The 13,999-nt window shown below is 53.0% G+C and overlaps 2 protein-coding genes across 3 annotated transcripts; both read left to right on the plus strand.

Annotated features, from left to right (window-relative positions):
* Nucleotides 1–10,084: 10,084 nt before the first annotated feature.
* Nucleotides 10,085–11,373, plus strand: ZNRD2 (zinc ribbon domain containing 2). The gene is made up of 4 exons (XM_065882994.1): nucleotides 10,085–10,133; nucleotides 10,230–10,381; nucleotides 10,514–10,598; nucleotides 10,995–11,373. Exons 1-4 carry the CDS (start codon nucleotides 10,115–10,117, stop codon nucleotides 11,336–11,338), a joined length of 600 nt encoding a protein of 199 aa, XP_065739066.1. The 5' UTR covers nucleotides 10,085–10,114; the 3' UTR covers nucleotides 11,339–11,373.
* Nucleotides 11,374–12,122: 749 nt separating this feature from the next.
* On the plus strand, nucleotides 12,123–13,762 carry FAM89B (family with sequence similarity 89 member B). 2 transcript variants are annotated; one of them, XM_065882833.1, is made up of 2 exons: nucleotides 12,123–12,550; nucleotides 12,932–13,762. In XM_065882833.1, exons 1-2 carry the CDS (start codon nucleotides 12,251–12,253, stop codon nucleotides 13,208–13,210), a joined length of 579 nt encoding a protein of 192 aa, XP_065738905.1. In that variant the 5' UTR covers nucleotides 12,123–12,250; the 3' UTR covers nucleotides 13,211–13,762. The 2 variants fall into 2 exon arrangements, with proteins under 2 accessions (XP_065738905.1, XP_065738906.1); XM_065882834.1 differs by having other exon boundaries at nucleotides 12,251–12,550; nucleotides 12,971–13,210.
* Nucleotides 13,763–13,999: the final 237 nt, after the last annotated feature.

Here is a 13,999-nt window from a genome sequence, read left to right on the forward strand (position 1 = left end):
GGCCATGGGAAAGGGTGGGCTCGCCTGGGGAGAGAAGAGGGCCCAAGGCGAACCAGGGAGGTCACGACTCCCAGATCAGAAAGAAGAGGCAGCGTCAGAAGTGACTTAGAAGGAGCAGCTGGAGGGAGCAGAGAGGAAAACCCGGAGTGTGATGCAGGAAGAGCCCAGAGGAGCGAGTGTTTTGGGAGGAGGGCACGGCCAAGGCTGTCTGATGCTGCTGAGAGTAGGATGGGGGGAAGGCAGCCCTTGTTGGGTGGCTGTTGAGGGGACTGAGCCACCGGGAGCCGTGAGGGCAAGCGGCACACAGTGAGTGCTCCATGAGTTTACCTGCTGTTGGTGCCAAACTCCTCAGCTCATCAGGAACCCAGCAGTGGGCACCCTCCCGCGGGTGATGAACATTAACCTAAGTCTGCAGCCACCGGAGCTGGAGCCGGAAGGGGGGCTGCCCTGGGGAGCGGCGGCCTTCAGCACAATCCGGTGGGACCTGTCCTCGTGCAGCCTGCGGGGAGGGAGCTGCGGAAATAAATATTACCCCCGGTCTCTTCCTGTCCAGCTGGGCCCCCCAGGGGCCGAACCCCAAAGGAAGCCTGCGGGCAGGGGGTGCTGGGGAGGGAACACAGCAGGCAAGGTGAGCCTCGAGGCATGAGGCAGGGCGGACAAGGATGCAGAGTGGATCTGCAGGGCTACTGCGACAGTCCAACGCAGGTAGTGTCCGTGGCCTGTGCAACTTTTCTCTCCGCATCTCCTGTGTCACCACACCCAGCCACCCCATCTTCCTTGAATCGACTAGCATGCCTCCTAGATGTAAGTTCTCCTGCAAGTCCAAGGAGACCATGACCTCTGTGGTCAGTCCAGATCACTTCTGTTGCCTAACGGGTCTCCCCACTGCCATTTCTGCCTGGCCCTGTCCTTCCTCCACCTGGTGCCAGAGTCACCTCTTAAAACCTAATTCCAGGGCCTCCCTGGTGGCGCAGGGGTTAAGAATCCACCTGCCAATGCAGGGGACACGGGTTTGAGCCCTGGTCCGGGAAGATCCCACATGCCGCGGAGCAACTAAGCCCGTGCGCCACAACTACTGAGCCTGCGCACCTAGAGCCCGTGCTCCGCAGCAAGAGAAGCCACGGCAATGAGAAACCCGCGCAGCACAACGAAGGGTAGACCCCGCTCGCTGCAACTAGAGAAAGCCTGCGTGCAGCAACAAAGACCCAATGCAGCCAAAAATAAAAACAAACGAACAAACAACCTCCCCTTAATTCCAGGGACTTCTCTGGTGGGGCAGTGGTTAAGACTCCGCACTCTCAATGCAGGGGGCCTGGGTTCGATCCCTGTTCAGGGAACTAGATTTCACATGCCACAACCAAGGAGCCCACCTGCTGCAACTACGAGCCAGCGCAACCAAATAAATAAATTAATTAATTTTTAAAAAACCAACAAAAACCTAATTCCAACCATGATCCTTCTTGGCTTAAAAAACCTCCAACAATTAATTTAAAAACAAAACAAAACAACAACAACAAAACCGTCCAGCAGCTTCTGTCTGCTCACCTGGGCCTGCAAGGTCCTCGGCGTGGCCTGATCCTTCATGTCTTGGGGTCCTGCCTCCAGAAGGCATTTCTCTAAAACAGCCGTCCCCGGCCCTTTGGGTCACATCCCCGCTTTGTCTCCTGCTGGTCTTCAGCACAGCCTGAAACATTCTTCTTTGTGGGCTTGGTTACTTACGGTGCGTCTCACCGCCCTCTCAGGGAGGTACAACCTTGCCTCCAGATCCTAGTACAGGGCCTGGCAGGCAGAGGGTGCTGAAGTTGGCTGATTGACTGAATGGACTGAGACCACGGAACTCTGAAAGACGGAACAATTAGACTTGCATCATCTGGTGAGTAAGATGTGGGGATTGAACTTAAGCCGGCCTGATCCAAAACCTACACAGTGCTCCTGGGAGGGAGGAATGAGCGGGGTCCCACAAATGTCCTAAAGATAGGAGGGCAATGAGGGGCTTTGCTAGAATGTGGCAAGGAAGAGCCCTGGGACCCCAGCCCCGGGGAATGATCAGACTGCTTAAATGTTAGGGAAGGGTTCCTTTGTGCAGAGGGGTTCTTGAGGCTCAGAGATGGCAAGGGACTTGGCCAAGGTTTCATGGCTGGTTAACGGCAGAGCCAGAACCCAAACCCAGGGTTCCCAATGCCCCCTTAGGGGAACTGGCTGGACGAGGCAGCAGCAGCCTGCGTGAGGGAAGTTTCATTTCAGGAGGCAGCATAACACGGTGGTGGTTTTCTGGCATTCGATCTTCCGCACCAGCTGTGTGCATCGGGGAAATTCTTCAGCTCCTCTAGGCCTCCTTTCCTCATTTTTAGACAACGAAGCAAAGGAGCTGACATTCATGAAGGCTTGTTGGATGCTGGGCACATGGTAAGTCCTCAGTATATGTTAGTTCTTTTCATCATTATCTGGGTCTGGGGTCCACAGTGGGCTGTGGGTGGGAGCTGGCTGCCTGGGGGGGAGGGGGAGAATAACATTGAAAGAGGGCTGACCATGCGCCAGGCTCTGTGTCACCTCTCTGAGTTCTGAATGTCTTCGGGAAGCTTCTAGACTCTGAAGAAAGAAATGGCTCTAAGGGTTGTAGGTTCTAAAGATGACGGTTGGAAGTTTCAGAAGCCTGGAGGGGACCATTCTGCCCTGAAGCATGTCTCTCCAAAGACACTTTACTGAAACTGTCACTGAGCCCCTCTGTTGTGCCCCTGCTGTGATGAAGGGCACTGAGAGATGGGATTGGAAAACACAATGAACCAGTCTTCATGCTTGATCAGTCAGAGAGGATCTTCAGCCCTGCCCCTCGTCTCCACCTTCCGAACCCAGGAAAAGTCCACTGGTGAGAATCCAGCTCTGGACGTGCGCTGACCAGATGGGGTCACAGCCCTGCCACATCCCAGCAGGGTGACTGTGACTAAATCTCTTAATCTGTCCAGGCTTCAGCTTCTCCATCTGCACATTGAGAGACATAACTCGCAGACTTGTCCTGAGGATTAAAGGAGATAATTCAAGCTCTTAGTATAGTGCCCGGCCCCAAGAAAAAATACACCAAAAGTCGAGTATTATTTTTTTGTTGCTGTTTCTTTTTTTTTTTTTTTTTGCGGTACGCAGGCCTCTCACTGTTGTGGCCTCTCCCGTTGCGGAGCAACAGGCTCCGGACGCGCAGGCTCAGCGGCCATGGCTCACGGGCACAGCCGCTCCGCGGCATGTGGGATCTTCCCAGACCCGTGTCCCCTGCATCGGCAGGCGGACTCTCAACCACTGCGCCACCAGGGAAGCCCGAGTATTATTATTTTTGCTACTGTATCATCTAGTCCTTTCTTGTTTCCCAGAAACGTCAGGTCAATTCACATTGCAGTGAAAGACAAGAAGAAAAGTCGACCCCTTCCGGAGGCCTGTTGCCGTGATGATAAAATAATGCCAGTTACGATTTTCAGAGCCTCGGCTACACAGCATAGGCCACTCGTTGTCATGTGAACCTGACCCACCAGATGAGGCAGTCAAGTGGGACCTGTAACTGAGCTGTGTGTGAATATGCTGCCGTGGGGTGTGCTGTTACTCAGGGACAGGCCTAACTACTGCCACATCCACTGTGCCACAGGTAGGGACAGATGTTGGGCTGGTTCACATGAGGGTAGGGAAGGGTCCCACACTTCCCAAACAGCTAGTCTACCCACCGTTACTGGTCTGAATGGGCTTTACCACCAGCACTTCTGAGACCTTCTATGTGCTTGCTCCCTTGTCAAGGACTATGATGGGTCTGAGGTTTTTTGTTTAATTTTTTATGTATTTATTTTATTTATTTGGTTGCGCCAGGTCTTAGTTGCAGCAGGCAGGCTCCTTAGTTGTGGCTTGTGGGCTCCTTAGTTGCAGCATGGGAACTCTTATTTGCGACATGCATGTGGGATCTAGTTCCCCGACCAGCGATCGAACCCGGGCCCCCTGCATTAGGAGTGTGGAGTCTTTTTTTTTTTTTAATTAATTTATTTTGGCTGCGTTGGATCTTCGTTGCTGTGCACGGGCTTTCTCAGTTGCAGCAAGCGGGGACTACTCTTCGTTGCGGTGCGCTGACTTCTCATTGCAGTGGCTTCTCTTTGTTGCGGAGCACAGGCTCTAGGCACATAGGCTTCAGTAGTTGAGGCATACGGGCTCAGTAGTTGTGGCGCAGGGGCTTAGTTGCTCCGCGGCATGTGGGATCTTCCTGGACCAGGGCTCGAACCTGTATCCCCTGCATTGACAGGTGGATTCTTAACCACTGCGCCACCAAGGAAGTCCCGGGTCTGAGGTTTTACCTTACTTGCAAACACAAGTGAGCCTACCACAGGTTCGTGCATGCTGGCAGAAGACAGGAGATTCCTGGGTCAGAGACAAAGGACCATTATTCATGGCACAGTAAATAGCATGACCATCAGCATATTAACATCAGTCCTCTTGTCCCCAGGTCCCGTGGGGGCGGCACCAATGACCTAGATAGACTCCTGCACACAGTGGACTGTGGTATGGGAGAGGACGCTAAACTTAAGAATGCAAGTCTTTTCTAATGACTGCCCTTTGCACTGGAGGGAGATTCTGTCTCCATCTTCCATGGCTATTCACTGTACCAACATCCTTGAGAAGAGAGTCCAGGACAAAGGCAGTCACTTGCCTTGCTTGCAAAATGCGCAGAAACTCAAGAGATCCCTGGAGAATTGTCTTACAGTAATATCCACCCCTCATTTCTACACTGTCTTGGCTTTGGGCGAATTTTCCCATGAGTTCACCACTCTGTTGGCAAATCTGATCGACAGAGGCTAGGACCAAATCTGTTCAATTTGTGTCATACAGCATTTAATTAAAGCTACTACCAACAGAACTACAAGCAGCAGGATGAAGCCAACTTGCAGTACTGACCTCATCCATGCCTCCCAGATGAACAAATCCATAAAGCATCATATCTACCTTAGGAAGCCAGGTGGCTCGCTCCTTAGTTCTCTGCATCAACCTTTCCACCTTGGCCCAGAAGGCATTCAGGAGAGCCTCAGTTCACTGACCAAGGTTGCTATGGATGATGGATTTCTCCTGTACTTCTTCCTTGCAGACTAGAGTCTGTGCAATCAATATATCTGCTGTACCTGGATTAATGCTTCCAGCCATGAGTAAGAAGGTCCTTTTTCTCTGACCCAGGAGTCTCCTATCTTCTGCCAGCATGCATGAACCTGTGGCAGGCTCATGTGTTAGTTTGCAAGTAGGCTAAAGTCAAGGATAAATTTCAAGTCACTCTGTTCTCTGGAGAGAGACAAGTTAATGTGTGACTTCCACGTCAATCATGCAGTCTCAAGGGTACTAGTGGTGCTTCTGGGAAAAAACATGGCACCCCCAAGTGGGACTTACATCAGCTAGAGGGGGCCCAGGTTGACAGTGCCTCCCTTCATGTCCATAGGCCTTAGGGCTTCCAGCCCAATCCAAATAATTAAGTCTGGTCCTTGTTTTTGGAGGGCTTGGCTAAGGGCAGTTAGTCCTGTTTGCCCATGCCACCAGCCAGATGCCATTCATCTACTCCATGGCATGATTGAGTGGTGATAGCTTCAGGATTGGGCCTGGGATCTGTATCTGGAGGTGATGTTGTGGACAGGTATTTTATGTAGGAGGTACAGGAGCTGAGGCTACCCGCTGCTGCTTCCAATCTCTTGGTAAGGTTAAGCAGAATGGCAATCAAATCCAGGTCAGAACTGTCTGTCTAGTGGAGCACGGCAGACTCAGCAGTCAGTTAAATTTAAGTCACTTGAAATAGTTTGGGCGAGTTGGACCAAGATGTTGTCCTCAGTGAAGAAGGCTCCAAGTGGTTTGGAAAGACAAAGACTGTAAGTGTCTTTCTTTCCTCCATTTCTCCCAGGGTCTGAGGTGTCCCCTCCCCAAGTGCCAAGGTTGTTAGTCTCCCTCCAGTGTCACAAAATCGATGTGTTCTATCCTAGTAGTTAGAACTTCACCTTTTTTCCAATCACCTCCTACTTACACTTTTCATCTGGAAGGGTCAGGTGCAAGAAGGACAAGGACATTTTTATAAAACATACAGGAGCCCACTATGTCCCCCACTCTACATGTAGGCCACTGTTCGGGGACTCAGAGAGAGAGGTGTGCGTGCCAAGCACTCCAGGTATTCTCATGATCTAGGACCGTGTCAGTCAAATAAGAGAATCCAGGTGGTTGAGAATCCCCTAGGCCCCTTTCTGATTGGGCTATCTCCCGGAGTTGCACCAATCAGGCTGACCTGGGGTTGCTGTTAAGGGAAAGAGAAAAGCATTATGTCCAGGAATGGTGAATGTGGAACCCTAAATTTTCAAAACTGGTCTATATAAACCCCACCCCTCTCATCTCAATCATTATGAAGGACATGGCCTAGATGAGATGGTCCCATCCTGGGGACAGCCACATTCGGTTATTGAACTGCTGTACTAAGGTGTGTGGACCAGGAGGGAGAGCCAGAAATCTCTTTGAGCTAATTTTTGAGGAGCTATTTCAGTGCTCAACAGTACCACATGCTTGTGGATGACAGGGAGGATAGAAGGATCACCAAATACCTAGACTATCTACCCATTGTTGAGTGGCCTGAGATGAAAGGTGCACCATTGTTAGACTTCAATTGGTCCAGAAAGCCAAAAACAATTACACAGATTCGTCTCAAGAACCACAATGGGGTGACCAAAGTTGGCTGATTGGCCTGAAACAGTACCACTGTAACCTGAAAAAGTGTGAGACACCATCCATAGCCCCAGGAAGGAGTCAAAGGTCCCATGCATTCAATCTCTCAGGAGTGGGCAGGGGCAATGCCACATACACTGTAGCCTCCTCTTCACAGGACAAACAGATGAACACAAATCTGGCACGGAGTGGTGGCTTCTGCATCGGCAGCATAGAGTCCTTCACTTTGTGCCCACTCTGTGATGGTGGACATGTTGCCATATCTGGTATCGTGATGGGTCCAGGCAGAAATGGAGACAATCTGGGCAGTGCAGGCTCGAACAACAGCTTGATTCATGTCGGTCTCATCAGAGAATGGGCCTTTAGCATGGGCATCTGCATAAGTGATCTAGAGAGTTTGATCAGCCACGATTTGTTTCCACAGTTAGCTGAGAACATTGCCGTCCAAAGCCCTCTATTAGGCGGCAGGGTTCTGACATTATCTATCTCACATGTGGGGACTCCTTGACTCAGCAACCACAGCAACATTGCTTTCCAGCTGGAGTGGCAAGGTTCACACCCTTTGGCTGACCTGGGCTTGAGTTGGTCAGTCTTGCTAATGGTTTGGCAATTTTGTTGATCTTCTAAAGAACTGACTTGTAGGTGAGTTGATTTTCTCTAATCTATTCTAGTCTTCCTTCTGCTTGCTTTGGGTTTAGTTTGCTGTTTTTTCTAGTTTCTTAAGGTGGAAGATTAGGTTACTGAATCGAGACTTTTTTTTTTCTTTTAAATATAAGAATATACAACTATAAATTGCCCTCTAAGCACTGCTTTGGCTGTATCTCACAAGTGTTGTTATGCTGTGTTTTCATTAATCTCCAAGCAGTTTCTAATTTCCCATGTGTTTTCTTCTATGACCCATTAGTTATTTAAGAGGGTGTTGTCTAATTTACACATATTTGTGAATTTCCCAAATTTCCTTCTTTTACTGATTGCTAATTTCATTCCACTGTGATCTGAGAACATACTTTGTATTATTTCAACCCTTTTAAGTGTATTGAGACTTGCTTTATGGCCTAACATATGGTCTGTTCTGGAGCATGTATATTTGAGAAGAATATGACCTGCTGTTGTTGGGTGGAGCGTTCTATAGATGTCTGTCAGGACTTGGGCTTGACTTGCACAGCCGTGACTTTTATTAAAAGGAGACTACCTTGATAGAGGGTATTTCTGTCCCCCTGTCATAATAATGTCTCATTTTTGCCTTGTTTTAACAGAAGGGCTAGGAGTGTTTTCTAGGGCAGTGGAGCTGATCACAAGAATTTATCTAAATTTCTTTGGGGCACCTGTAGCAGTACTGTAAGCCTAAAGTAAGACAATAGGAGCCCAAAGAGTAATAAATGCCTCATCTATGGTTTCCTATGGGAGTTTGTCTCAAGGAAATTTCCCGGAAGAGGGATAAAGCTCCCTTATAGCAGCCAAGACCCATTAGGGGGGAAAAGCTGAGACCTTTTACTGTCATCTCAGAATAGATATAAGATTCGCATGATAGCCTGTAGAAAGGGCTGAGCTGTAAGATGACTCAGCTGTTGCCATTCTTCCTTACCAAGCATCCCATGCCCTGCCCCTCCTCTCCCAAGTGAGCCAGCAAAGTTCTAATGATTCATCTATTTTTTTGTCCATAGCAGTAATGAATTTCCCTCCATTCATGTTTAATATGTGTGTGCATCTCTGTAAATACTGCCTGAAAGGAGGTGGAAACTTCTGTACTCCCAGGATGAGTCTTTTTTTTTTTCTTTTTTTGGCTGCATTGGGTCTTTGTTGCTGCATGTCAGGATGAGTCATTGGTTGTTACAATGGGGCAGACCTGGACTGTGAGGCGCTACCTTTCCACTCCCAAACCCCACCCAGAAGAGAGTAGTTGTCATGAGGAATAAATGAAAGGGAGTAAATGGGAGGATGAGTGTAAGGATCTTAGTTGGTGTCAGACAGGGTAAGCTGCTGAGTGGATATGGGCTATTATGATGACACAGAAGGGTGCATCGAGGAATTTGGTGGGGGGTGGGGCATGCTGGGAGCTGAAGATAGTGAGAACCCGAAGGGTCTGTGCATATAGGCTAGAGGCCAAGAGTGCCTAGTCATTTTGGCAGAACTGACCTGGTGTCAGGCCCTGAGTCAGGTACACTGCTGCCCAAGAGGCTGCTGGTAGATGGACAGAGTGACGTGGGGCACAGGGCTCTCCAAGGAAGCAGGAGGCAGGAAGAGTCAGAAAATGTAAGTTCCAGGGAGTCTATGTAGGAGGAAGATGGGGCAGAAGGAGGGTACTCTATCTTCAGGTAAAACTGAAAGCATGTGCTGCCAGTCAGAGAAGGAGATTGCCGATGAGATCACGGGAGTCTAAGTCCTAGCTCCTTCTCCACTGACCTGGTGTACTGCCTTGAGGCACTGCAGGCTGCACATCTGGGGACTGCTGCCTGCTCCACCTGGCTTCTTCAAACCTACAAAGAGAGGAGGCGTATGGAAAAAGAACAAAGAGGAAAAAAAAAAACCCCACCAAGGCCAATGGTCAGGGAGCACTAGTAATTTTAACAGCAACGCACTCAATAAGAGCATAACGGTCACAGGCATGTGTAATAAACCCCTCATCCCCACCCTCCAGCATGTATCACTCAGTTGCGGCTGGAACCGAAACTGCGCATGCCCAGCACAGCGATTTCCAGCCCCCCACCCGCGGTCAGCTGCCTTTCGAGGGTTCAAACTTCAACAAAACAAAATGTCTTCTTAGGGGCTGACTTTGAATCAGTCCCAGGCCTTTGGGTGGGGAAGATAGCGGGTGGGCAGACTGTAACACCGAACGTGCAGAAGGGGAGGGGTCTTGAAATAAGCTGAAAGGCAGCGAGAACGATCGCCGCCTGGCCCGCCTTGCCAGTTGAAGTGAGAAGGGAAGGACTGAGGCCCGAGAAGGCTCCACGCACGCGTAAAGGGCCGTTTGTTATCAAGGGTGTTGTGATGTTGCCACTGCCCCGCCTGTCCCGGGTCCTGCCAGTGCGGAAAGGGAAACTCCAGGGGAGGCGGAGGCCAGCGGACATTTCTCAAGCCAACCGGTCCCCTCCCTCCGCGGCGGGAAGGAAGAGCGACTCTGCGCAGCCACTTCCGGGCCCTGCGACTTTGGGCTGCATTATCACGGAGACGCCCCTCCTCAGGCCCGGCCAGTCGAAAGTTCTTGTCCACAGGCTCCCACCGAGGGGCACACCAATGGGACAGGGTCTAGTCTGCGGCAGACACGCCCCACTCTGGGCATCGCGACGTCGGAGCACACAGAGCGTCATTTCCGCCCTCATCCTCGGCCCCACACGGAGGGGGCGGAGCCAAGGGGAAGGCGCGCGGCTTGTGCGTCACTTCCGGTGAGTCTAGCGGCGACAACGGTAACATGGCCCTGAACGGCTCTGGTGAGGACTTGGGCTGCGGGGGTTTGTGGCTGCGGGTTGCGGGATGCAGCCTGCTTCGGCAAGACCCCCCGGCCCCTTGTGCCTCTCTTCCCCCAGAAGTCGACGACTTTTCCTGGGAGCCCCCGACCGAAGCGGAGACGAAGGTGCTGCAAGCGCGGCGGGAGCGGCAGGATCGCATCTCCCGGCTCATGGGCGACTACCTGCTGCGTGGTTACCGCATGCTGGGCGAGACGTGCGCGGACTGCGGGGTGAGGAGAGACTCGGGACGTGGGATCCAGGATGGGGCCGCGGACCAGGCCACACGGCGCTTGACCAGCGCTCCCCTCTGGACCCTATCGCCCGGCGTCTCACCCCTGCCCCGTGTGCTTTCTGGCCCCTAGACGATCCTCCTCCAAGACAAACAGCGGAAAATCTACTGCGTGGCTTGCCAGGAGCTCGACTCAGACGTGGACAAAGATAATCCGGGTGAGGTGTCGAGTGTGCTTGGTGAAGAAGTGTGGTGAGAGAGGCTCAGGAACAGTAGGTGGGAGGTGACAGTGGTATTTGTGGGTGAGGCGGGGGTGAGTTGCTTTTTCCTTTCAGCTCTGGAAAGGACCATTCATTCAGTAAGAGCACCAAGCACCTACCGTGTGCCAGAGATCATGGAAAGTCTGAGCTTATTAGGCATAGTTCTGATGAGAGAGATGAAGCAAGGGCATAAATAACTCTGATACAAAGAAGAAAATGGATAAATTGCCTTATACTGGGGCAGGGAAAACATCTCAACTAGAGAGAGAGCAGAACAGTAAAGAGTAGGGAAGTGGCTCAGGGCTGAGGTGAGCCAGGTATCCTGACCATTCCACCGGCTTTTTCCTCTTTTAGCTCTGAATGCCCAGGCTGCCCTCTCCCAAGCTCGGGAGCACCAGCTCGCCTCTGCTTCGGAGCCCCCCTTGGGCTCTCGGCCTGCCCCTCAGCCCCCAGTACCCCGTCCAGAGCACTGTGAGGGAGCTGCAGCAGGGCTCAAGGCAGTCCAGGGGCCGCCCCCTCCTGCTGTGCCTCCAAATGCAGATGTCGTGGTCTGCACACAAGAGGCTCTCCTGCAGAAACTGACCTGGGCCTCAGCTGAGCTGGGCTCTAGCACCTCCCTGGAGACTAGCATCCAGCTGTGTAGCCTTATCCGGGCTTGTGCTGAAGCTCTGCACAGCCTGCAGCAGCTGCGACACTAAAGAACCCCTCCTGAGAAAATCCCTGTAGAAAAACAGCTGTTCCTCTTGTGTGATTTTTTCTTTTCTTGGTTCTGAGTGTGCATGTAAGCCCCAGCTCTGCTCGTCTTTTTCCTACTTTTGGCCTCTCATGCTTTCACAGTCTGGTCTCCTTGATGCCCTGAGAGATGAGTTGGGCTTGTTTCTGCTCAGTTTCCCCACTCAAAGGATGAGGCGGGAGAGGACTATGTGATACTTTTGTTCTGATGAGGAGGCCACAGCCTCCTCAAAAACAGAAACAGGCGTCGATCTCTAAAGGAACCCTGCAACCTCCTCAGCCATCCAGTGCTCATTCCCCACCCTTGAGTGAGATTTGGGGTTCCAGTCCCCTTGGTAGCTTCCCCTCCTTCCCCCGAGCATCCCGACACCATCATCCTATCCCACCTCAGGCCCAGACCAGGTACTCAGATACTGACAGGGTGTCAGTCAATTAGGGATCAATTATGGACTTATCCTCAGTCTCCTGACCCCCCCCCCCCACGTTTAAGATCCTTGAGAGTTACAATAAGGCAGAATAAATAATTAAAGTGTTGTGTGTGGGGGTGGAGAACCGCGAAAGAACCGCACGCTCCGCTTTTGCCCTCTTCCCTCACCCCTTTTTCCTGCTCCCCTTCTATTGGTGGCCAATTGCCTGTTCTCTGCTCTCTGCGACCTGGGGCAACGTGGGCGCATCAGCCGTTGCCCTTTTAAGAGAGGCCCTGCCCACACGGAGGGGTGGGCAGGGGGCGGAGTCGGAGGAATTGGGTAGGAACAAAGCACTCCCTGCGGGCGGCGGCTGGGCTCGGCTGGCGGGCCGCGGGGTGCGGGGCCTGCGGGCGGCGGCCCGGGCGGAGCGTTGGAGGGAAGGAGGCGGCATCCTTCTCTGCCGGTCCGGCCATGAATGGGCTGCCTTCGGCCGAGGCGCCAGGCGGCGCGGGCTGCGCCCTGACCGGTCTTCCGCCGTTACCGCGCGGCCTCAGCGGTCTTCTCAACGCGAGCGGGGGCTCGTGGAGGGAGCTGGAGCGCGTCTACAGCCAGCGCAGCCGCATCCACGATGAGCTGAGCCGGGCCGCCCGCGTACCGGACGGGCCCCGTAACGCCGCCGGCGCCGCCAACGCGGGAACTGCCGCGGGTCCCCCCGGCCCGCGTCGCCCTGTTAACCTCGACTCGGCGCTAGCGGCGCTGCGCAAGGAGATGGTGAGTAGCCCTGCCTCGGTCAGCTGGGCGTTGCGGGGTGATGGGGGCCGCCGCCGAGCTTGAGGGTCCTGGGGCGGGGCGGAGTACGTAAGGCAGCGCGCTGTCTGGGTCTAGAGGATTGGCAGAAGCCGGTTGGGTTAGAGGGGATATGGTAACGATAATTAGTTACCGTTTATGGTAACAGTTACTATGTATTTTTAAATGCCTTACTAGTGTTATTTCATTCTATTCTGCTAGATAAATGTTGTCCCCATCTTGCAGATAAGGGTCAGTGGCTTGCCTAAAGATTCACAGCTTGTAGATGGCATCTGATGTCCACAAAAACCTGTGCCTGGGGGGTGGCTTCGACCCCAACCTCAGCCCACTCTCAGTCTTTTGCAGGTGGGCCTGCGGCAGCTGGACATGTCCCTGCTGTGCCAGCTGTGGGGCCTGTATGAGTCGATCCAGGACTATAAGCACCTGTGCCAAGACTTGAGCCTGTGCCAGGACCTGTCATCCTCCCTGCATTCAGACAGTTCCTACCCACCTGATGCTGGCCTCTCTGATGACGACGAGCCTCCTGATGCTAGCCTGCCCCCAGACCCGCCACCCCTCACTGTGCCCCAGACGCACAATGCCCGAGACCAGTGGCTGCAGGATGCCTTCCATATCAGCCTCTGAAGAGCTAGGGTGGGAGGGGGCATGTACCCATGCAAAAGGCTCAGAAACTCACCCCTCAGCAAGTATTCAGACTGTAGTGCCTGCTTTCCCCCATACCACCTCACCTCACAGGAGGAGGGCAAGGCCTGGGCCCCTTGGGAGTGAAACTGCCTACCTTCTCTCTCCTGTCTTGGGTTAGCTGGCACTGGGGCAGGTACCTGGGCTACAGCCTCTGCCCATGGCACTGGACCTTCACTTCTCCCACATGTGTGTACTCCAGCTTGGCCGACCTTCAGTCTGGCGGTGGGGTCCAAAGCATCTAGCACTCTCCTTGGCATCTCTGTGACTGAGATGAGTGCCTGGCTCCTATCTCTTCACCTTTTGCTGCTATTGGCAGCTGCTGGCTCAGGGGCATCCCACCTCTGGTCCCTGGGTTCCACGGCCCTAGACAAGGGCTCTCCAGGACCCATTCCTGCACCACCCACGGCCGGGAGGGGCAAGGCTCCGCGCTGGATATTTAAGTTTAGGGGCCAGCCTCCTGGGCGCATAGATAAATAAATAAATGTCTCAGCATTGTTGTGTTCTGACTGCCTGGCTCAGGGGCGGGAAGATAAGCGGTGATTCTATAAAGTGCTGCCCCGCGCTCCGCCAGCAGGTGGTGCCCGAGACCCCGAGTTGGAAGACGCTCGGCGGTGCCAGGGTGCGAACCCTCGCTCCCCGGGCAGAGTCGCCGATCTGCCGATCGTTCCAGGCTGCCCCAGCTTGGTCCCGTGGTTGGTTGTGTGAGTGCGGGCGAGTCACTTCCCCTCT

Source organism: Phocoena phocoena, chromosome 8 (assembly GCF_963924675.1).
Source record: "Phocoena phocoena chromosome 8, mPhoPho1.1, whole genome shotgun sequence".
Classification (NCBI taxonomy): Eukaryota; Metazoa; Chordata; class Mammalia; order Artiodactyla; family Phocoenidae; genus Phocoena; species Phocoena phocoena.